This window comes from Haliotis rufescens, unplaced genomic scaffold, assembly GCF_023055435.1.
Source record: "Haliotis rufescens isolate VD_foot unplaced genomic scaffold, xgHalRufe1.0.p SCAF_13, whole genome shotgun sequence".
Classification (NCBI taxonomy): domain Eukaryota; kingdom Metazoa; phylum Mollusca; class Gastropoda; order Lepetellida; family Haliotidae; genus Haliotis; species Haliotis rufescens.
In genome coordinates, this window is record NW_025963813.1 from 38,957,649 (window position 1) to 38,982,495 (window position 24,847).

The 24,847-nt window shown below is 40.6% G+C and overlaps 1 protein-coding gene and 1 long non-coding RNA gene across 2 annotated transcripts; one reads left to right on the forward strand and one right to left on the reverse strand.

The window, feature by feature from the left end:
* Positions 1 to 1,020: 1,020 nt before the first annotated feature.
* On the reverse strand, positions 1,021 to 8,938 carry LOC124125344 (heparanase-like). Its single transcript, XM_046488648.2, has 10 exons — positions 8,717 to 8,938; positions 7,995 to 8,125; positions 5,965 to 6,138; positions 5,317 to 5,488; positions 4,505 to 4,555; positions 3,988 to 4,188; positions 3,499 to 3,613; positions 2,736 to 2,851; positions 2,059 to 2,199; positions 1,021 to 1,257 (listed from the first exon to the last, which is right to left on the reverse strand). Exons 1-10 carry the CDS (start codon positions 8,905 to 8,907, stop codon positions 1,101 to 1,103), a joined length of 1,449 nt encoding a protein of 482 aa, XP_046344604.2. The 5' UTR covers positions 8,908 to 8,938; the 3' UTR covers positions 1,021 to 1,100.
* Positions 8,939 to 12,843: 3,905 nt separating this feature from the next.
* Positions 12,844 to 16,274, forward strand: LOC125378674. The gene is made up of 2 exons (XR_007220461.1): positions 12,844 to 13,231; positions 15,372 to 16,274. It is a non-coding gene; the product is annotated as an uncharacterized LOC125378674 (long non-coding RNA).
* Positions 16,275 to 24,847: the final 8,573 nt, after the last annotated feature.

Here is a 24,847-nt window from a genome sequence, read left to right on the forward strand (position 1 = left end):
TTACATAGTGAATTGGTTCGCAAAGAAATATTGAACGTCACGAACCAATTCAACATCATTCATGTCTCCCATGAGGCATTGAATACACCAAAGCAAACAATTCATAGGAACATACCAGAATAAGTAGAGTTTGCTCTTGTACCCCCATGACCTGTTGGGTCAAAGGTCATTAAGTCTTCAGGTGTGCCGTCAATCCCCAGGCAGCATACACACAATGCTTTCGCAAGCGTCTGCACTTCAGGTGAAGTAGAAACAAGTTTTACAATGAAATATATTCTCACAACCTAAAAAGTGTAGGTTTGTCAGAACCATACCCATTTCGACAAAAACACGTTTGTATTTTTTATGTTTTTGGTCAAATCCACTATTCAAGTGTATACTATGGTTTTCCCGACAGTCTATTTTTTTTGTCACACAATGAAACAATAATCGTAGACATTGTCACACACACACACACACACACACACACACACACGCACACGCACACGCACACGCACACACACACACACACACACACACGGATAATGCAATATATGTTGAGATATGCTTAACTCGTTGCGCGTATAACTCTGTCAATACAAGACATTTATCAATAAATAGGTAATTGAATGAGTTAGGTTTTACACCGTTTTTACCAATGTCCCCACAATATGACGGCGGGGTACAACAGGAATGGGTTTTTACACATTGTATCCATTTGAGGAAAATCAACCCGGACCTTCGGCCTGACTTACGGACCCTTAAACCACTACCCCAAAGTCTCAACTACTAGTTGATATTAGTGACTTCCTCAAAGGACGATATATAGAGGTTCGCAGCTGAGTCAAAAGCGAACATTTAAACATATTCATGCCCTTTGCATACTTTCGTTATGTAAAGATAAGGATGAATGGATACACAAAGGCAATTTCAATATTGCCTGTTACAATTACCTTATCAAATTTGGTAACTATTGAGATTACAATATTTGCAAGATCAATGCAATGATTCGTTCGGACTACCATTACAGAAACAGATAAGTGAATCAAGAATATTCAGATTTATTTCCATAGCAAGCGCAGACAATACAGGTTTGTCCTCTCATTCTCTGAAAGTCATAACTAGCTACTGCAGGCGGCTACATTAGCCTCAGGGAAGACGAGGAACCCGAATGACTTCCCGGGGAAGGTGATGGTGTTTTCTTCTGTCCTGTAAGGTTTCAGCTCTGGCAGCGAATTATTGACAAGGTCAAGCTGCTTGTTGTTCAAGGCCACCTTCCTAACATGGTAAAACAGAGAACCTACACGTAAGCGTCGCATGTTACTTTATGACCGATTATAGTGAGTGACTTTCCTGTGACATAGTTGCATGTAAAAATACACATACTGTTATGGTGAGCCACCGATATATGTTTACCTCAGGAATAGTTTTCTGTGGCCATTAGAGAAGAAACTACATAGCTACACTTTCCACCTGCAACAAGTTCGTCTAAAAGTCTAAAGGTTGGATTGGATATTACTTACTAGTGAATCTACTGATTGGTATGAACCAGTAGACGTTTATAGGATTGTCGGGGAACTTCCGTGCTAGTGAGTCCACCGATTGGTGTGAACCAGAGGACGTCTAAAAGTTGGTTGGGGAACTTAATGCCTGATGAATTCATTGACTGGAGTGAACCCTCTGGAGATTGGTTGCGGGACGTACTGTCTGGTATGTCCATCGACTGTAGTGAACCTGAAGACGTCTAAAAGTTGGTTGGGGAACTTACTGCCTGATGAATCCATCGACTGGAGTGAACCAGAAGACGCCTAAAAGTTGGTTGGGATTTTACTTACCTGTGAGTCAATCGACTTGTGTGAACCAGAGGACGTCTAAAAATTGGTTGGGGAACTTACTGCCTGATGAATCCATTGACTGGAGTGAACCCTCTGAAAATTGGTTGCGGGACTTACTGTCTGGTATGTCCATCGACTGTAGTGAACCTGAAGACGTCTAAAAGTTGGTTGGGGAACTTACTGCCTGATGAATCCATCGACTGGAGTGAACCAGAAGACGTCGAAAAGTTGGTTGGGGTCTTACTTGCTAGTGAGTCCATCGACTGGCGTCAACCAGAACACGTCTACAGGTTGGTCGGGAAACTGTGGGAACGTTATGGAGGTGTTGTTGTCTGTGGTCAGCAGGAAGTACATCGTCACACCGCCGGGCATGTAGCCATAGGAACTAAAACACAACACTAAGTATTAGCGGACTAATTCACTTTGCACGAAAATGAACTTACTTGATTTCTTAACACATTACATTTTACTCATCTTTTCAGTAACAAGTATGTTGTATTCAAGATTGAGAACTATTTTACCACGTGAAGTACAAATAAAGGATAATGAGGACAAATGGTCATCAACAATGTTGGCGCTTCCATCCTTTCCCCGACCGCGTCATAATACAAGACGTCAAAAGATGGCACTTGTTGTTACCCTGCCTGGCGCTCGGCATTTAGGGGCTAAAGGACTTGATGGATTACACTGTGTCTGAAGGGGTATCCATATTAATCATGGCTACCTCAGAGTGCAAGCACTGTACAACCGGCATTATACGTAAAAGTGCAAAAATCTTGCCCACAACGTTGAATCCCACTTCATGGTGTTTCACCTCACCTCCATCTCATTCAGTAGTTTTTGTTATGCATTTTCGTAAAAATTTGCAGCCTGATGCATTACGATATTTGGCTGCAGTTGTGATTTTGGTTGTCAAGTTACATGGAAGGCTTTGTGCAGTGGGCGTAGGCCCTGATGGTGCTGTTGTCCACGGTCGTCTCTACTGAAAACACGGCGCCTCCCACGAGTCTCTTATACAGGACGGTTAACCAGTAGTCCTGCAATTAGAGACATTACACAGATTGAATGAAACAAATTCATCATTATTTGTCATTAATATAGATGTGATAAATTAGCAAACAAAGAATTCTACATTTTGCTATGTTAAACGCCTACTTGTATATATTTCTTGAGGTATTTAGCTGATGACATGTTCATAAATGTGTGTCTCGGGAGAGGAAAAACGACATCACAATGACTAAGATGACACATACAGATCATTGAACATCTACTCAACATTTCAGCTCAGTCATTGTGATTAATTTTAATTCCGTTAGGCACCATTATCAGCACCTATCTTTGGCCATGTTATAATTTTGAGAAAATATTTATCTGTCACCGATATCTCAGAAACTGGTTTGCCAAATGAGGTGATACCGAAGATAAGTCGTTGTTGGCATAGACGTCTATATGTCCAAGAAGATGAAAATTCCATGACATCAAGTGATATTGATTATTGCATCAAACCGCATCATGACAAAAATACATAATCGTGATTCACTCATACCATAAATATAGAACGTCAATGCTGGACGTTGTTAAACCCAACTAACTAACTCACTCACCAGGTGCATTGAACTGTCTAGACATCGTGTAAATGCATATTCACGATAGAAATAAGATAACTGGTCTTGTCTATACTTACAGGCAATGGCTCAAAGGTATCATTATCAATCAGTCCATAGCTTCCTGCATAGAAATCCTGTCTAAGAACTGCTTTCAATCCCATCCGAGCAGCAACACCAAGCTTGTCCAGCCACCTGAACAGGGTACACTTTCAACAAGCGGTGTATATGTTGCATCTAAACATCTGTTACATCACAAAAGTCTTTTACAACCAAAGAGTGAGTGAGTATGGTTTTTCGCCGCTTTTAGCAATATTCCAGCAATATCACGACGTGGGACACCAGGGCTTCATACATTGGACCCATGTGGGTCATCGAACCCGAATGTGGCGAGCGAACGCTTTCACCACTAGGCTTCGTCACCGTCTGCAACTGAAGATAAATGTTATCTTGGTTGACTTAATTTTTGAAAATTACTTAAGAAAGAATTATTATGAACCAATATTCATTATCAGTATGCGAGTACAGTTGACCAAGGTAAGAAGTGTATATGCTAAAGTTGTACGCACAGAAACCCAGCGGCATATCTGTCTGAGATTCCCTTTGCACCGCCGTCATAACAGGAGGATGTTTCTCCCAGCCAGACTGGGGTAAGAGGGTTGGTGCGTCTTGTCACATCCATCGCTGTCTCTATATAAGTGACCAGGTGGTCCATCAAGGCGGTATCGGTAAAATCAGAGAGGTGTGCAGTGTGGCCATTGGTGTAGTATCTGTAAGATACAATGGCTTGAATCCAATGTTTCATCTATCTTGTTTGGTCAATAATGTCACAAACATGTAAAACGTAAAGTTACTTGGTGATCTGCCTAATAAATGGATGTTACACCTTCAGTACTGATAGACCTAAAAGATTGATGAAATGGGTTTTATATCAGAAAGTCATTTTCATATGTAGATGAGCAATTGTGGAAAGAGATTGGCGATGTTTCAGTATTCTAAGCGTGTATTCAATAGAATTATATCAAGGCCTACGAGTATAATATTAAATCATACATAGATACATAGATTCCAAAGTGAACAACCTACTGGTGAAAAGTTATCCTGTCCACGGCCTTGTCTCCCCCTCCTGTGAAGAAACTGAGGAAACAAAGTAGAGTGAAATGGGAAGTACTGTGCGAGTTGCTGTAATGTGTTGTGTCTTCATACAGCGATTGTGTTGAGTTGCCGTAATGTTATATCTTCATACAACGCTTGTGTTGAGTTGCTGTGATGTGTTATATCTTCACACAGAGGTTGTATTGAGTTGCTGTGATGTGTTATATCTTCACACAGAGGTTGTGTTGAGTTGCTGTGATGTGTTATATCTTTACACAGAGGTTGTGTTGAGTTGCTGTAATCTGTCGTGTCTTCATACAGCGATTGTGTTGAGTTGCTGTAATCTGTCGTGTCTTCATACAGCGATTGTGTTGCGTTGCTGTAATCTGTCGTGTCTTCATACAGCGATTGTGTTGAGTTGCCGTAATGTTATATCTTCATACAGTGCTTGTGTTGAGTTGCTGTGATGTGTTATATCTTCAAACAGAGGTTGTGTTGAGTTGTTGTGATGTGTTATATCTTCACACAGAGGTTGTGTTGAGTTGCTGTGATGTGTTATATCTTCACAAAGAGGTTGTGTTGAGTTGATGTAATGTCGAATAAGCAACACACACATACTCTCTCTCGCCATCCCCCACACACTCTCACTCACTCAATATTATTATAAGTATAATGGGATTGACTCCTTTGTCTTATGATGAGCACAGGTTGTAAATAATATAATGCGATATGGCTCATGTGAACTGTATGTCTATGACTCTTAGGTAAATTCAATGACACTGTTGTGAATTCAACGTACTTACTCAGCAAAGAACTGTGATTTTGCCCCAGTTATAGAGGCCATGTCAGGTCCGATAACTGGTGTCACCTCATACCCTGGTGTCGATCGGAGCAGCTTCTTGAAGGTATAGAAGTCCCCACCTAACTGGCTGCCGCTCAGAGTGATGTTATATTTCTCAGGGAATATGTCAGGTTCTGTAACCAGTTACACTTCTGAATAAATGCTACTAGAAATATTATTGTTGAGCAATGAATACTTGTAAAGATCTTTGAGATATTTCTTATTTGAGGAACACAAGTAGGCAATTAGGGACAAAACTTAATTTCTCAAATTCATGGAAAGATAAGTTCCTAGAGTCACATTTAACGTCTAGGCACACTTCATGCTATCCGGGGGCAGGGTAGCCTAGTGGTTAAAGCGTTCGCTCGTCACGCCGAAGACCCGGGTTCGATTCCCGGCATGGGTACAATGTGTGAAGCCCATTGCTGGTGTCCCCCGCCGCGATATTGTTGGAATATTGCTAAAAGCGGCGTAAAACCTCATTCTCTCACACACTAACTCACTCATGTTGACCGGTTAACACTTGTATATTGAATTTTGAGTCTTTTGAAGAAATATAATAATGAAATTCAATCATATGTGTCTTGTGTAAATATGGTTGTGTAAATACCGTTTCCGAGTTCAAACCCTGCCAGCTGGTACCCCTTCGCACTGTTGTATTGCAGCAGTTCTTTTGCGTTGGTAGGATCCCACTGTCCCTCCTTCCTCTTGAGAGCGTTCAGACCGAATATAAACTTCCAGTTCACGTCCTGGGCAAATGTATTTACTGCATCCCAGGTAGCTCCTGCAGATAGAACTGTAGTAACAGCACCCAAACACATCAGGTAGCTCCTGCAGATACAACTGTAGTAACAGCACCCAAACACATCAGGTAGCTCCTGCAGATAGAACTGTAGTAACAGCACCCAAACACATCAGGTAGCTCCTGCAGATACAACTGTAGTAACAGCACCCAAACACATCAGGTAGCTCCTGCAGATACAACTGTAGTAACAGCACCCAAACACATCTGATGCTCTAATATTTGAACCACCTCTTATTCTACTTCAGTGATAGTAAAACCCTTGGCATGCGTAGGTTTATACATGTGCAGTACCACAATATGACAAACTATAGATGCAGTCTTCAACAAAAGAAACGCGCAAGTAGTATGTTGTTCATTGAACCTGACTACACAAAAAATCCTGTATATAAATTGGATATATATTATTGGAAAATGTGGGTTGCCTTATATTCGACAAACGGTGCGTCAAAACGCAGCCATTGTCGATTTGCCGTGTCTTAAACGGAATATTTTTCACACTTATTGAAAAATGTCATGGAGGTAAACAGTAAATCAAAATGCACGTGCAAGTAACTCGTGGTAGTAGCTATAAAAAGACAAGCATAAGCCAATCATTCGTCATTCAATTATCAACATTTATCAAGTACGAAAATGCCGAGACGCAGCGCTGCCGATCGGAACATCGCCATATGACGTATCCAAAGAGGGGAATCGCACGTTTTTGTTGCACGCCACTTCAACGTCCACCACCGCACCATTTTCCGCCTTTATGACAGATACACACACTTTAATTCCACTGCAGACCGTCTGTGAACCGGCCGACCAAGAGTTACCACCCCTGCAATGGTCGCTACATTCGACTGTTCAACCTACGTCATCACGATGTCAAAGCTACGGAGACTGCAGGACGCAACCCTGGTTTGAGGAGGATATCGGACCAGACTGTAAGGAACCATCCTCGCGAGGCTGGAATCCGACCCAGAAGGCCAGTAATCGTCCCTGTTTTGGCAACAGATCCATCGACATTTGCATTGGTGCCATACCTTACAGCTTTGAAATTTGAAAAACTTGAGACGAGTGTGGTTTGGCGATGAATCACAGTTTCTTTTTCACCAGCGAGATGGAAGACAACGTGTTTATCGTCGTCGAAATGAGTATGTGTACGTGAATTCGACAATTTCGGCGGCGGTAGTGTCATGGTGTGGGGGACCATATCCTACACCACGAGATCTGACTTGGTTGTGGTTCAGGGAAATCTGACAGAAAATCGCTACATGAATCAAATTCTTCAACCTCACCTTCTTCCATTCATTGAGCACCAGAGGCAGCAGTTTCAACAGGAGAACGCTCCACCGCACACAGCTCGTTTCGCGATAGACTACCTTCATAATGCCAACATCAACGTCTTGCCCTTGCCGGCGAAATATCCAGATCTCAACCAAATGGAACACCTCTGGGATTAACTCGATCGACGTATACGTCAACGTCAGAACACGCCGCAGACACTCTCACAACTGGCCAACGCCAAGCAGAATGGCGCAGAATTCCGCAGTACAGAATTCGTACACTTATCCAGTCAGTGCCGAGGAGATGCAGAGCCGTGATTGCTGCCTGGGGCGGTCACACGAGTTACTGAGTTCATCGCCACCGTGTGGCCTTATGTGAAATGACAACGAACAGTTTTCAGTGTCTTTGTACAACAACAGCATGTGACTATTGAGCTCCAAAATTTCATATTTGTATGTATGATATCGACTATAATGAAATATATCAACTTTATAAGGTAGAATAAATGCACAAAAATCTACCTGTGCGTTTCTTGTTTTGGAGAGTGTATCTTTAGTAGATATACGTACCTGTAAATGAATGATTGACATCTGCTGTGCCATGACCGGTAGGGTCAAAGGTCAGGCCATCACCTACAGTTCCTCCAATCCTCAGATAACATGGAGACAAGCCTTTAGCCAGTGCCTGGACTTTCTGAGATCTGAAGGTAAACAATAGCTTGATAAAAGCACATACTTAATTGCTAGGTGAGCAAGTAATATATGTATTTCTTCGCGTGAAGAAAAAAACATAAAGTTGAAGTACCAAAAATCTAAAAGGATAACTGACAACGTATCATACAAGAGAAATGACAGCCTATGTTTACATATAATATTTTTGTTCTGTGATAAACGGTCTGGATATCATCGTTATTACCAATGTTGTATAGGGGGTGGTCGGGTAGCCTCGTGGTCACGACGAAGACCCGTGTTCGATTTTCGACATTCGACATGGGTACAATGTGTGAGGCCCATTTCTGGTGTCCCCCGCCGTAATATTGCTGGAATATTGCTAAAAGCGCCTAAAAAACCTAATCACTCACTCACTCACTAATGTGTATATAAATCTATTATGCAAATTTGAACTTGTCTGTTTCATCTCAATGTTGTTCATGAATTAAGACTATGAATATGATGTATCCAGAACTCAACTGAAAGAATGTCCAGAATACAAATGATTAATTTCATATGAGAGGTATCCACAATAATTTGATATCTATTGACCTCCATAGCGATCACCTTGGCCGACTTACGTGAAGTCCAGTCCTCCCCAGTGTTGTGGGGTCGGCAAGAGATGAGAGTCAAGTGTGACGCCCACAAATAGTTCATCAATAAATGACACTGCTTGTGTTGTGGACACCGTGACACTGACATTGACTGCTCCCGATGATGTGGAGGACATGAAGGTGGTGACCAGGAGGAGCGCTGACAGTGTTACCTTCATTGTCTCTGGCTTGTCTTATCTGACCGAATGTCACACATAGTCTATATTCATCTGAGGTGGTCTCATATAGACTGTGTTGTGTCGTTATTGAGGCATATCGTGTTGTGTCAAAATAAATACCAATTATGTTGTGTCGTCATTGATACATATTCTGTTGTGAGGTCATAATTACATATCGTGTTGTGTCGTCATTGATACATTGTGTATTGTGTCGTCATTGATACATATAGTCAAGTCCCGTTAATCCGACATGTTTGGTTGCATGTGATGATGTCGGATAAACGAAATTAAGTTGTATCAGCGTTCGTGATCGAAAATCGAACAACTTCACGATAGATAACGATACAAACACATTGTAATAGAAAATGAAAAATGAAATATTCACATTGTTTGTCACATCAACCTCTAAAGCTGAACACAAAACTACGGTTTGACTGATTCAACATATCTTAAAAAGCAAAGTCTGGAATGGAAGTCGCCAGTTTGAAACTAGTGCCGCGAAGCTTGTATTGTGTTGTGTCGTCATTGATACATATTCTGTTGTGAGGTCATAAATACCTATCGTGTTGTGTCGTCATTGATACATATTCTGTTGTGAGGTCATAAATACCTATCGTGTTGTGTCGTCTTTGATACATATTCTGTTGTGAGGTCATAAATACATATCGTGTTGTGTCGTCATTGATACATATTCTGTTATGAGGTCATAAATACCTATCGTGTTGTGTCGTCATTGATACATATTCTGTTGTGAGGTTATAAATACATATCGTGTTGTGTCGTCATTGATACATTTTGTGTTGTGAGGTCATAAATACATATCGTGTTGTGTCGTCATTGATACATTTTGTGTTGTGTCATCATAAATACATATCGTGTTGTGTCGTCATTGATACATTTTGTGTTGTGTCGTCATAAATACATATCATGTTGTGTTATTATTGATATATATTGTGTTGTGTCTATATCAATACATATTGTGTGTGTTCCGTTATGAAACATATTGTGTCCGTGTCGACAACAAATATATTGTAGAAATTGAAGTCCATACGAATTAGCATAGTTAGTGGCATCGTTGCTTGGAAACACCTTTTTGACCGACCAATGAAATGACTGACAAGAAATCGACATTAGCCAATCAGAAGGCAGCTTTCTTGAACTTTACCACACTAGTTTCAAACTGGCGACTACGCTTCGAAACATATTTTGACGTATTCTCGATTAAAAAAATTAAAACTGATAAGACGAAAACTCTGGAATGGCTTATAGATGGCCTACATTGTATGGATATAATCATAAACCCCGTAACTGTCGTTCGGAATACCCCGTGTCAAATAATTCATGATTAGAAAACACGTCCCGACAGTCACTTTCATGATGTGGTAAGCGACACTCTGATTGGTCGGATGAAAGGTCGTTCTGACGTGACCCCTAATGGGATGTCCTCAGATCTTTGTTTAGCGGTAGCGAGTATAAAGATTTGATTTTAATGAGATTGATACGCCCCTTATATTACACGGAACAAGGCTATGAACTAAATGCAGTAATGTTTCTCTAGAGCAGAATTCAAGCAACAGCTTTGTATAATAGGATATGAAAGGATAAAATAGGTTTCTTGCATGATTGCTTATTGTGTGGATGAGGGTTTTATTGTCGCAAATGGATTGTCCAGATGCGCGTTTGTGTCTTAATGTTCACCATCATTTATGGATTGCAATCTTATAATTAAGTTATCAACACTAATGCTAAAAGCTGAAACATAGTAAACCTTGTTTGGACATAACACACTCAATTAGTGATTAAATATGGAATTCTATGTTCTAATCTCAATATTTTATTCAATATTCCATGCCATATGACCCACTGTACAGTTTGTCTTACATGCGTGTTGGACACGTGGACTTATTAAACATTTTCATCTTATAGAAATGTATTAAGCACATAGCACTGGATTTAATGCATCGATGTTTTCTGAATTGAGGAGATATGTCATCAATTCATTATCCTTATGCTCATTCAGGTTTTGGTTGGTTTGTTGTTTAAACTCAGCAATATTCCAGCTATATGACAGCGGGTTGCTAATAATCGAATCTGGACCAGAAAATCCAGTGATTTATATCATGAGCATCGATCAACGCAATTGGGATCGATGACATCAACCAAGGCAGCGAGCCTGACAACCTGATCCCGTTGGTCGCCTCTTACGACAAGCATACTCGCCTTTTATGGCAAGCATGGGTTGCTGAAGGTCTATTTTACCCCGGATCTTCACGGGTCATAAAATTCAGGAAGATGTGTTAGCGTGTATAAGGGTATTGTTTGATACTGTTACGAGCCCTCCCACGTTCGCCTCGGACTTCCTGATTTATGCATTTCCTTAAAATGATGTAAGTGTCTGTGACGTAAAGATCTTCGAAGCTAAACGTAACAAGCAACTAATAATATGAGGTTAATTTCTTAATTGTCAAGAATCATGTCGTATTATCTATATGTAGCGATCAGACTTAGAAACCCGGTTGGGGGGCACGGGTGGCACAGTCGTCTGAGGCGCCGCGATTCGCTGTGCAGAGTTGTGTCCCTTGGACATGCCAAAAACCTATGATTGTGGGTTCGAATCCCGGTTCGCCCCGATCATGTTTCTAGGTTTGTCAGCACCAAACCCGTGCTCGTGGGTTCACCGAAGGGGTAAACGTCTGAGACCTGCATCACTTCGGGCTTTCCTCCTACATTAAGCTGACACGCCGCGATATAACTGGAATACTGTTAAAAGCGGCGTTAAACCCAACTCACTCACCCACTAGAAACCCGGTTGGTTGGCCTGTCTCTACAGATATCATGACGTCATACATTGATGTCACTTGCTTGTCAAATTACAACTGACACTCTTCATACTATGAGTAACATATATAAATGGTGTATATGATGGTAGTTGCATGATATATCTTATTTTGACACACAAATATTTCACCGTCGGGTTTTGATGCTAAATACTCAGGCAGGGCTGAGACCTTGATTGTACGATCTCAAATATTATCCAATTAATTAATGTACTATTTCACAAACGTTCTAAAATTTTATTTACCAATCAAACTCTCTATTGGAGGATGGTGAGTGAGTGAGTGAGTGAGTGAGTGAGTATGGTTTTACGCCGCTTTTAGCAATATTCCAGCAATATTACGGCGGGGGACACCAGAAATGGGCTTCACACATTGTACCCATGTCGGGAATCGAACCCATGTTTGATTAAATTCACAAGTTTTAATCCGTGAAAATAACAACAGTTAAGCGGATTAAGAATCAAAGGATATCGCACTGGGACGTGTAAATAGTTTGGGTCAACAGGTCGACGTCCGGCGAATGCCCCGTTAAGTTGCAGTTTGGCGTCTATACGTATATCATGAGGCGGATAATTCATTTTTAAATGGTTCTGTAGATTATTAGTGAGTTATTTATTATAATCACATTATAACAAGTAAAACGTAATTATACTAATGTTTGTCATTCTCTCTGCAGACAAGAGTCACAGGAAAGCTCGTGGGTTCATTATTTTAAATCGTAGGCTAATTATTAATTATATAACTTTTATTCTTATCTTTCAAAAGAAAACACAAACCTAAATTCAACTTGACACATGTTTTTACATAATTGTTAAACTTCCTCCTACAGACATATTGTTAGTTATTAATTAATTCAACGCAGATCTGCACCCCCAATCCATGTCTTAACAGACAACTAAAATAGCAACTCTGACATATTAAACATCGTGCTACCTGCTTTGTAATTTAATACCAACTCGACGATAAAAGGTTCACATGGATTTATCTCAAACGTTGCATAAAGCCATCCAACTGTGCTCTAGATAGAAGCCGGTGTATCTGCAAAGAGAAGTTGCTTGTGTGCTTCGTGACTGCAATATGAAAAGACGAGAGTTGTCATTATATTATTAAGTGAACCTTTACGCACTTCCTTTTTCTACATCTCAACCAATGAGAATTGTTCAGCCATTTTCAATAGGATGTATAAAGGATACACACGGTAATATATACTTGTGTGCTATTAATACGTTCTTTTGAAATCCGTGTCCTTGCGTCAGTTCATGTTCAACAGGTTGTGTGGAGACTATACATAGCGTCACGATTCTTTTCCTATAAGTACTGCCACCCACCAGTGGATACACATATGCCTTTACGACATCGAAACATCACAACCATTTGGACAATGACAGCTGCGTGGAGTCTCCTGGTGCTGATCTTGTGTGTGGGGCTGGTCACAAGCTCTGTGCTGCCTGATAATGTGGAACAAGTTGCACAGAGCCATCATCGAGGTGAGTCAAATGATCCAGATACGACGCCCTTCAGCGCGGTTAAATCTACAAGTAACCCAGTTCTATACTGAAAACACATTGTGTTTATGATGATAACATGAAACCTGAACTCTTTGGTATTATCGGGGGCACGGTAGGCCCAGTCGTCTAAGGCGCCGCGATTCGCTGTGCAGAGTTGCGTCCCTTGGGCACGCCAGAAACCTATGATTGTGGGTTCGAATCCCGGTTCGCCCCGATTATGTTTCTAGGTTTGTCAGCACCATACCCGTGCTCGTGGGTTTCACCGAGGTGGTAAACGTCTAAAAACCTGCATCACTTCGGGCTTTCCTCCCACATTAAGCTGATACGCCGCGATAAGACTGGAATACTGTTAAAAGCGGCGTTAGGCCAAACTCACTCACTCACTTTGGTATTATCAATGATATGAGTGAATGGGTTGTGTTCAATGTTGAAGTTGGCTGTTGCTCTGAATTAATGAACCACCGACAATAGACTTTAGACAAAGTACGAAGCTGTATGCATTCGAATTTAGATGTAAAAATCTAACACTGAGAGTGTGCAGCACAGCTACTTCATAAGCTAACATAAAGTGTACACCCAGCAAGTAGACAATATATGGTGCGGTATCTGCTCAAACACAGCGTTTCTTAAATCTTGACGCTTTATTCGCATATGTGATTCGCAAAAGACACGAGTCACAGTCGGAGGTAGATTTTTTCATCCCAAACTGGCTCCCACAGGAGATATTGCTTGGGTGAGATCAAGCGATATCTACACTGTAGATATCGCTAAATGAAATTGCATCACAATGCTTTGTAGACAATGGTAAGGTCATTGGTTACCATGACGTCACAATCACATGACATCACCAATGGCTCTGCTACTGAAGCTGCTAGCAGTACGTTTTACAATGAACACTCAACTGTTTACAAACTGTAAAAGTTGGAAGAATGATGTTGGATGATAAATAAAAACTCACCCTTATGTCTTTTGATATCAAATATATCAACACTCATTGATATGTTTGATATCAAAAGACCTTCGGGTGAGATTGGTGTGTGTGTGGGGGGTGGGGTGGGGGGGTGGGGGGGTGGGGGGTGGGGGGGGGTGTGTGTGTGTGTTGGAGTGTGCAGTTTGAAACATGTAATTTGGCATAATTGATAAATACATAAATGCTACTGAGCTCATGCTGAAACAAGGGGACTTCAGCCCATTCAGCAGAAACCTCTTTTCCATTGGGCGTGAAAGGCAACAAACTAGCGGTGAACATTATATGTTGACAGCAGGTGTTCGCGAAAAGGGTACGCATACCTTGCTCCACCAGTAGCACCAGCCACTCAAATAATTTGCATAAAAAATAAGTGTATGTTTGTTGCCTGAGGCAGAAATCCTGCCATTCGAAAGCAGCCTGCACACAATCGAATTTTGACCAGGCAGTCCAGTGATAGTGATTAGACGATCTAATGACACGCTACCACGTTGGCTGATTTTATTAAAACGAAACACCAAAATATGTTAGTTTCGAATCACGTTTGCTGCGTACAAATGCAGAGATTCTACTACTTAGAAAAGAGAGACAAATTTAAGAAATATATTCGTTTTGCAACAAAGGTTTCAATAACTCAGCTTGCCTTAAAACTTGAAATACACTCTCTTTGTCGATTTCTACGATATTTTCTGACCAAAGCATTTGCTATTAATATTAGCTTCCGGTGTGATGCGGTCATCAAATCAGCTGTAACAATTATAAGTGTTTATTTTTATTTGAAACCCCTGATTGATCAGTCAGAATCATGTGTTTTCCAACTCCATGGTAAGCTTTGTACCAGACCCCAAAAATTGTACAATTTTAACTTCTTTGGTAACATGATTACACGATACGTGGTTCCACTGGACACGGGGCACAATTATCTCAGAACAAATTATCAATCATCTAGTATCGGCTTAAATCGGAGGTATATCGTTAATAAAAAAATGCAATACATTATTTAGGCTGTAGAAAACAAATAGGTAACAAACGGGTTGGTATTATGTTTACGTGGGTTAGTGTTGGGTGTGTTCCTACATGTAGTTAAAACCAGAATACTCCCAAAATATATTTTCGTTCAATATCTTTTAATAACTTCATTATGTTTTACAGATACACGCAGCCCCGTGGTACCCTGTGGATTACTGCGCTGGTATTGTGTTTGGTTACAAAGATTTCGCCTTACCTGGACACCGTTTTACAAGAACAACTGCTATTCGAGGTGTCAGGTGGATAACGACACAAACACCGAGTTCAGCTGTGTTGGGGGCAAAGACTGTGAGCGGTCAACATTCACACGTATGTCATAATGTTTCGCAGGTCTTGCTCCCTGCAGTGAGACAAAACACCAAAGAAGAAAACATGAAATATATGAGTTCTTCCCTACCTGCATCTATTAAACAGGCGACGTCAAACGGCACTGTCCCCATACAACTGGCTCCAGATATGTTTGTGCAGTTCACTCAAACATATATGTTTTCACTGTGCCTGAAGATCTTTTGGAACAGTTGGCTCATACTCTGTGTTTATACAGCTGGCGCATGGTCTGTGTTTGTTCTGTTGACTCCAGTTCAGCGTTTGTAGAGATGGTTCACTATTTGTGTCTGTACAACTGGCTATGGATCTGTGTTTGTATGGTGTACGTGTCCAATAACCTTGCACCTGACTATCTCTCTGATTTCGTCCCACCTAAAGTAGCAGGATCTAATGACTACAGCCTAAGGAATAGATCTAAATTACAGAATCTACATTGCAGAACAGCAAGCTATGCAAAGTCTTAAAGTTTTCTTTCTGATATTCTTGAATTCCTTGCCTACTGCATATACTGATGACAGTACATTGAATGATTTTAAAGGATGATAAAATGTGATGAAATGCATTGCAACAAATTTGATTTAATTATGGTCCTAGGTTCAACTAAATTGTGCACTGTCACCTGAGACTTGGCTCCATTGACCTCTATGGTGGCAGGTTTCAAATGTTTATATCAGCTAATCAAAATTATTCTTGTGGCTAGTTCACTATTTCTTTACTTGTACCAACTGCACTGGCATAAGAGGAAACATGTAGTTTTAATCTACACTCCATTCTTTATAAAAATGTAAATGTTACAGCAAAGATTAATTTAGAATGCTAAAAACTGTTAAAATTTCATATAAACAAACCCCTGGCAGATTTCTAATTTTATCTAAGTGCGAACTATCATATTGTCTCTCATGTATCTGATTTTTGCTTATACTGCAGCATTTTCGGAGTTGACGGCTGTGTTTTTAGAAAAATAATTACATTATTATTTACACTTGACTGTATATTATAATTGATGACATTTAATTTCAACTGGAGCCGTATTCACGTCTTTTCTTGTTTACCAATCCAGTTATACACATTTGTGAAATAAAATATGTTAAAAACAACTCTAGAATTTTGTTTGTTCAGTTGACTCCGAGTTGTTTACAGAATGCTGATTATATAGTGATATTGGGTGCATACTTTCCCATATCAGCTGACAAAGATTCGAGAAAATCGAAAAGGGCAGCAATTTTGGAATTTCTGATCAATACCCCAGGGTAGTTGTAGACAGGAGATAGCGGGCTAACTCCACAGGAAAGGAATAACATTAGTTAAATCATTGCAAGACATTTTTGTCTGGATTAAGTCAGACAAAACAACTTAGGACCTATAGAGAAACATGTATCTCTGTATTGGTTACTTACTTGAAACTTGAACTTGAAAAACTTGCCCATTACTGTAACAAATGGGGGCTGACTGTCAATATTGACCAAACTAAAGTTATAATTTCAGAAAATCACATTAACCAGTAGACATACAGTTTTTTTATAAGAATTAGTGCCACTTCAAATAGTAACAGTTTAAATATTTGTTTTTTTATTGGTTTCCAATTGTAATCATACCCAAGCTATCAAAGTGTTATCAGAAACGGGATTAAGGGTATGTAATGCTTTAATAAGTGTGATAAAAACAAATTAAACGTATAATCTTCTTCAGAACTACTAGACACAGGTGTGTTACCAGTATTACAGCATGGTTATGAGCCGAAGACCCGTCTTCGATTCCCGACATGGGTACAAAGTGTGAAGCCAATTTCTGGTGTCCCCCGCCCATTATATTGCTGGAATGTTGCTAAATGCGGCGTAAAACCATACTCACTCACTCACTCATGGTTATGAAGTATCGGGATTGTAAAAGGCTGATTGTATTGAGAGAGTACATCGTAAATTTTGTAAATTGATTCTGGGTGTAGAGGATAGTACTAGTAATGTGCAGGTATGTGGGAGTTGGGGAGAGTTCCATTGAATGTCCAACGTCAAGTATGCAATGGTTAAATATTGGTCTTCTGCAAACTGTATTTTAAAAGAAATTATACGACGACAGGTAATCACATGAACAACTGGTATTGTAGAGTTAAGTCTGTATTGCCAGCGAATGGCTTTTACCATGTGTGGTTTCACCTTGTAACGTAAATGTTTCTTCTTTTGTAAATTACTAAGGCAGCGTCTAGAAGATATTTATTTATCATCCAAAACTGGCTCCCACAGGAGATATCGCTTGGGTGAGATCAAGCGATATCTATAATATAATATAATATAATCACTAATGGCTCTGCTACTCGTAGCAGTATTTTTACACTTAAGACAATGATTATTACTGTCTACAAACGGAACAAGTTGGAAGAATGATGTAGGATGATAAACAGAATATCACCCTTGTGTCTTTTGATATCAAATATATCAACACTCGTCAATAAAAGTTTGAAATTCCCCGGCAAGCCCCGGAGTGTTAAACTTTCATCGACTCGTGTATATGTATTTGATATCAAAAGACACTCGGGTGAGATCTGTCTGATATCACATAGATATGTGTTTGTTCGCTTTGCTCTGGATCTGTGTTTACTCTAAATGGCTACATGTTGCCGTCGCGTCCACTGAATTACAGTATGTGCATGTGCTATGTTAGGAGGTGTGTCAACACACCCTGGTTTTCCTGAACTTGATGGTCTATGTCCTGATTGGTTTGGTTGGTTGGTTGTTTAACGCCGCACACAGCAATATTCCAGCTCTATGATTGCGGTCTGTAAATAATCGAGTCAGACAATCCAGTAATTGACATCATGAACATCGACCAACGCAATTTGGATACGATGACATGCATCAACCAAGTCAACGAGCCTGAATAATACATATATTTAGAATGAATACAAATCTGTCAACGATGGACAGTAAAATAACTAGATTTATCACAGATTATATTTAAAACTAGTAGATAGCCATCAAAATATAACATCATACGTAACAATACAAGATAAAAATGAGCTATTGATCGCCAGCCACTGAAGAGAGATCACCATGCTTGGGTCCATGGGGACTTACAGTACTTTTGCTACCTGCACGGACCCCAGCCATGTCTCGTTGTAATCTATCCCCAACGGTACATGTAATTGTCTATCTTCGTAAGCATTTAATAATCCAGCCAAACCAGCAGTTGATATTATGATCAACGCAGTCGGGTTACAATAACACGCATTCAGCCAAATCAACGAGCCTGACGTGTTACACGATCCATATCAATCACTTCAAGAACAGAGCAGAACATTTTTCGCTCAAGGTTTGATTAGAACTATGTACAAAATCTAAAGTTGATCACTTAAAATGGGGAACAGTGAGTGAGTGAGTATGGTTTTAGGCCGCATTTAGCAATATTCCAGCAATAACACGGCGGGGGACACCAGAAATGGGCTTCACACAATGTACTCATGTCGGGAATCGAACCCGGGTCTTCGGCGTGACGAGCGATCGCTTTAACCACTAGGCTACCCGACCGGCCCGGGGACATAATGGAGAATAGCTTCCTTTCAAGGGTCAAGGAAGTGCGTCACTTGTGTATTCACTGCCGATCTGGGTTCGTATATCATTCATGAGCAGCCTGATGTGTGTATGTGTTAGTGTGTGTGTGTGTAAGTGTGTGTGTAGGTGAGGTGAGGTGAAAATTGGGTTGAACGTCGCGTCCAAGATTATTGCACTTATTTAGCGACGTGCATGTACGTGTATGTGTTTGTGTGGCTGCTTGTACTAGTCCGGACTGATGGCGATTTATAGTGCTAGCTCACTGAGATACCATGCCGCAGTTTTAGCCCCTTAATGCCGAGCGCCAGACAGGGTAACAACAAGTACCATCTTTTAACGTCTTTTGGTATGACGCGGCCGGGCATCGAGCCCCGGACCTTCCGCTCTCCGGGCGGACGCTCTACCACTAGACCATGGAGGCGGTCGTGTGTGTCTGTGTGTCAGTGTGTAATCGTGTGTGTGTGTGTGTGTGTGTGTGTGTGTGTGTGTGTGTGTGTGTGTGTGTGTGTGTGTGTGTGTGTGTGTGTGTGTGTGTGTGTGTGAGTGAGAGAGAATGTGGGTGTGTGTGAGTGTATGAGTGTCTGAGTGTATGTGCGAGTGATGTATGTGTCTGTATGTGTCTGTGTGTGTGTGGGGTGGGGGGGGGTGGGGGGGGGGTGGGGGTGGGGGTGGGGTGCGGACATTTGGTTCAGGTCACTTTGAACAGTATTTCTGTTACGACCTGCCTTGGGGAAGGTTCATCACAAGACAATTAAGTCGTGCACAACAGGGAAAAACTTGTTGATCTATGGTGCACGTATTTTCAAGTATGAAGCTTATACTTTAAGTCGTCTTTCATAAACATGTAGGCCGCCTCCGTGGCCAAGTGGTAGAGCGGCTGCCCAGAGAGCGGCTGCACCATACCAAAAAGTCGTTAAAAGACGTTAAAAGGCGTTACCTGCGTGCGCCATTAAGGGGCTAAACCAAGGACTTCCCGGCTCGGGGTTCAGTATACGGTGTCTGAGTGGGGTTTTCATGTTAAACTGCTGTATGGTATGTCAGTGGGTTAGCACTATAAAACAGCATTAGAGGGACCAGTACAATGGGTGAGTGGGTGAGTAATATTTTAAGTCACATCGGCATTATTTCAGCCATATAGTGACTATATCAAATTTGATAATACATCAGTTTAGAATACAAACCTGCCGACAAAGGACAGTAAAAGAACTAGATTATCACAGATGAAGGTTAAAACTAGTAAATGACCATAAAACTTGACGATTCATACAATACCATGTAAAATTGGGCTATATATAACCATCAACCTAAAGGTAGGCCACCATACTCGGGACCATGGGGACTTACAGTACCTTTGCTACCTACATGGACCAAGGCATTATTTGCACCATCTCTTCAGTTACCGGTGATTGCAGAGAAGTTTAGCCAAAATTAAAACAAACAAATAATCTACGATTAAAAACCTTATATATATAAAAAAGTTTGAATGAAGTGGGCTTACGCACCCTCTCAGGGGGACAATAATTTTACGCTACTTCAATCCCCATCAAGGGTACAACCACTAACAATCTCAGGTCATAACCATATGGAACCAATTTGTAAAATATATAACTTTCTACATCAAAATATATTAATCAGTTCAATTTCTTTTAAAAATCCAAAAATTAAATGAGAGTTTATGTTAAAAAGATCCTTGAGTGATGAAACGTTGAAATATTAATCCCTTGTGATTGCAAAATCAATACAGTCAATCAGGAAATGCTTGACCGTGCACATGATTCTCTCATCACAAGAGATACAAAAACGGAGCTTCCTTCCCTTTCAGTCAATACTCGTGGGTGTATAGGGAATGTCCAATACGACATCGTCTTAGAATGACCTCTTCCGGACCAGTACAAGCAGCCACGCACGCACGCACGTCGCTATCTTGACGTTGAAGCCCATGTCACTTCACCTCCAAGTTTTTTACATGTACTCATATTTTAATGATACCTACCGTTCCAAATATTTGTGCACATTAAATACTTGGTTCTCTGAAAAACTATTTCGTTCATAAATTGTGGACAGATCCTTACCGATTGTCGTTGGTGTTGATGTTGTCCTATCGTAACACTTTTGCAGGTTTCTTGCCTTCGACAACATCTCAGCGCTTCTCTCCAGGTAAATCATTTGGCAAAGATGTCAAACATGCCAATTATGAATTAAACACTATTGTACATGTTTTGTTTCTAAACACGGTTCAAATATGAAGGCGATTAAAACACATTTAAAAGAATATTTAGGGTATGAAACTCTTTGAGACAAGGGATGTATTTCAGTTCTTGCTTAAGATTTAAAAACATTCTCTCATATGATACTCGTTTGTAAACGAAAAAACACATACATCAAACTTATATTTTTTTAGTGAGCTTAACAAATGGCACTTGCAGCATATGGAAGTGAAATTGTACAATTGTTTAAATATAAAAAGAATGAAACCTAGAAAATCCAATAATTTCATTAAGTATGATATCGTGTACATTAGGGACAGTTGATTTATGTGCCTCTGATAATGCTGAAATAAACGACGAATTTGAGTTGTTTATCGTAAAATAAAACACTACAGTGTTTTATTGTACGATAAACAACGACCATGAGTCGTTTCTTTCTTACATGATATATCAACATTTTGTACAACCCCTTCAAGAGTGATAATGATATTTATCATATTATGGGTATGTTTCTCGGCAGGATAAGGCCAACGGATAAACACGATATCCGTTGGGATCATATGCGGTTAGCGATGCAAATAGCAAAGGTCAAGTAGGGACTACGTTCAGTGTTTATAAACAAACATGGCGTCGCACTTATCATTCGGCGATCGAGTCATAATTAACCATCCTTATTAACCGTCTTATATACAGAAAATCAATGTCGATCTGCGACGTAACTGAGGCATTTTATAAGTTTTGGCAACTTAGATATAAATTTCGAAACAGTTTTGCAAGGGCACTAGTCAAGCGGGATCAGTAGCCATATCTGTCCCTGTAGACCTCTGCGGCTTGACACCTTTTCGACAAATAAAAATAGTTGGATTTAGTCGAAATATGTATGGATTGTTACCTTGTTTCGTTTTGGCGCTGTGTGTACATCAGACTGGACTTCTTCATGTTATGACAGGACAGACCGACTGTCAACAACGTCTGAACGTGGCCGTGACGTTTCATAGACTAGGGTTAGAGTAGCTTCCCTTTGACAAAGGAAAGTTACTCCAGCAAACAGACCAATGGATTGCCGCGAAAGGCAATAAAAAACAATTGTTGTTTTGCGTATATGTTGCTTCGCCAATGTATAAGAAACAGATTTCGGTTGGAACTATATGGGCTACTGTCACTGTCCGACTGACACATCACTTAACCTGTGACGTAGTAAATATTAATGCGCGCATTCCAGGAAAACTCGCAATGTTTCGGTAATGTTTGTAAGAGAGGGAAAGCGATTTTGAAGCACAGAATTAAAGATTGACATTATATGATAAAGAGGTTATCACGCTTGTGTGTTTGGGGATGGTAAATATCCTGTATTGGGAATAAACACGATGTATTTAGCTCGCCAAAGCTCGCTAAATACAATGTTTATTCCTAATGCAGGATATTTACCATCCCCGAACAGACAATCGTGATAACCTCTATGTACAAGTTTTTTACAAGTTACTTACCCGTATTTACAAAGTGATGACTACCTGAATATAATCCGATCTCAACAATGTCGGACAAGGGGGCTACGTTTGTTACTTCTCGGATAGTCTCACAATTATCACGTCGATCATCTCTGTCTTTTCTCCCAATACCGATTGTGATATCTCTCCCTCTTTTGAATGTGATCGTTCGGCAATTGCGTTCATCTGCGTTGCCCAGTTACATCTAAGGGAAGCAACTCACATGGACACTTCCCTCTCAAAAATAACGTTCAATTTACGACGTCATCAAGTTGCGAGCGCACATTCGAATCTCCAGAAATAACGTCATGATAGAACAAAGTTTTATCGCGAAATAAGCAACCACCATTTTTCATTGTTCTTTGCTACTTCTTGCGTAGATATTTGTTATGTATGGTTAATGTAGACACGAATACACGTTTATTTAACCACCTAGAATATTTACAACAGCTTCCGACTGTGATAAGAAGGACATATATTAACATTCGCCATTCAGTTTTATGTCAATGATGAAATTGCTGGTTCGAAACGCTAACGTGCGCGCACTTAAATAAGAATGATTTTTTCTAAAATATTACAGATTTTAGTTAATACTAGTTTGAGAGCATATAATAGAATAAACTATAGCTCAACAACACAATATAAAAACGAGTTATAAATCGCCAGCAACCAAATTTGGCTACCACACTAGGGGACGTGGGTTCTTACGATACTTCTGCTACCTGCACGGCTCCCCAGCAGGATTTGCACCATCCCTTCAGTCGCTATCGATTGTAGCCAATATGAACCACCAGTAAGTTACAAATATACTACGAGTAAAAATTTGATAGTTCTAATTCACTTTGAAAGAAGTGGCACTTATGTATCCTCTCAGGGGGACAATAATTTATTAGTACTTTAACCCCCTTCGAGGATACAGCCACTAACAATCTCAGTCGCTAATTTAATCTTCCAATTTTAAAACATATACTGAACAACATTGAAAACGCACCACCATGACAATGGATGTATTTTTATCCGGGCTTAAGTCATATGAAAATATATAAGTGAATGAGTAATATACGACTTTCTGGACAAAGCATGAGTAAGAACAGCTCGTCAAAACACATTCCAAGTTTTTTTGCGAGCGAAATCGCCAAAACGAGACAAATTGCGTGCACGTCATGGAAAACGTGTTTTGTTTTTACGGGAAGCATGCAGAATAGGGCTATAAAAGACAGACTTTTAAAAGCCACATCACTTGTTGCTGCAGACGTGAACGGTACTGACACAAGAAATGAAAAGATTAACAGCAGAGGAACGTGAACGTGCCTTGGGCATGCTTCAAGTTGGTACGACAAGTAGAGTCGATGCACAACGGTTTCGATGCCATCATGTAACAGTCCTCAGGCTACTGAGCAGATACCAGCAGACAAGAACCACCAGAGATCGACCACGTCCGGGTCAACGTCGTGTAACTACACCACGTCAGGATCGCCATATTGTTCGTAGGCATCTTCGTGATCGTACACTTCCGGCTACCAGGACTGCAGCAACCGTACAAGGCCGACGGAATTGATCAGCGCTGACACCGTACGTCGACGTCTCCGCTCATCAGGGCTACGTGCTCGACGTCCATATGTTGGACCCATACACACTGATCGACATCGAAATGAACGTCTGTGTTGGGCCAAAAGGCATCGTCATTGGAGATTGCGTCAGTGGCATGGTGTGCTGTTTTCTGATGAGTCCCGTTTTCATATACGGAATGCTGACGGTCGACTGCGAGTGTGGCGTTGACGTGGAGAACGTTACCACGATGACTGCGTTGAACAGATAGATTGATGTGTGTGTGTATGTGTGTGTGTGTGTGGGGGGGGGGGGGGGGGGGGGAGATCATGTGGTGGGGCGGCATCAGTCATAACCATGTTTGTCGTGGAAGAGTTAATGTCCTTTACTACAGGAATAACCTATTTGCAAATCACGTCACCCCATTCTTTCCTCAGCACCAGGATATGCACACCTTCCAGCAAGATAATGCAAGAGCGCACACA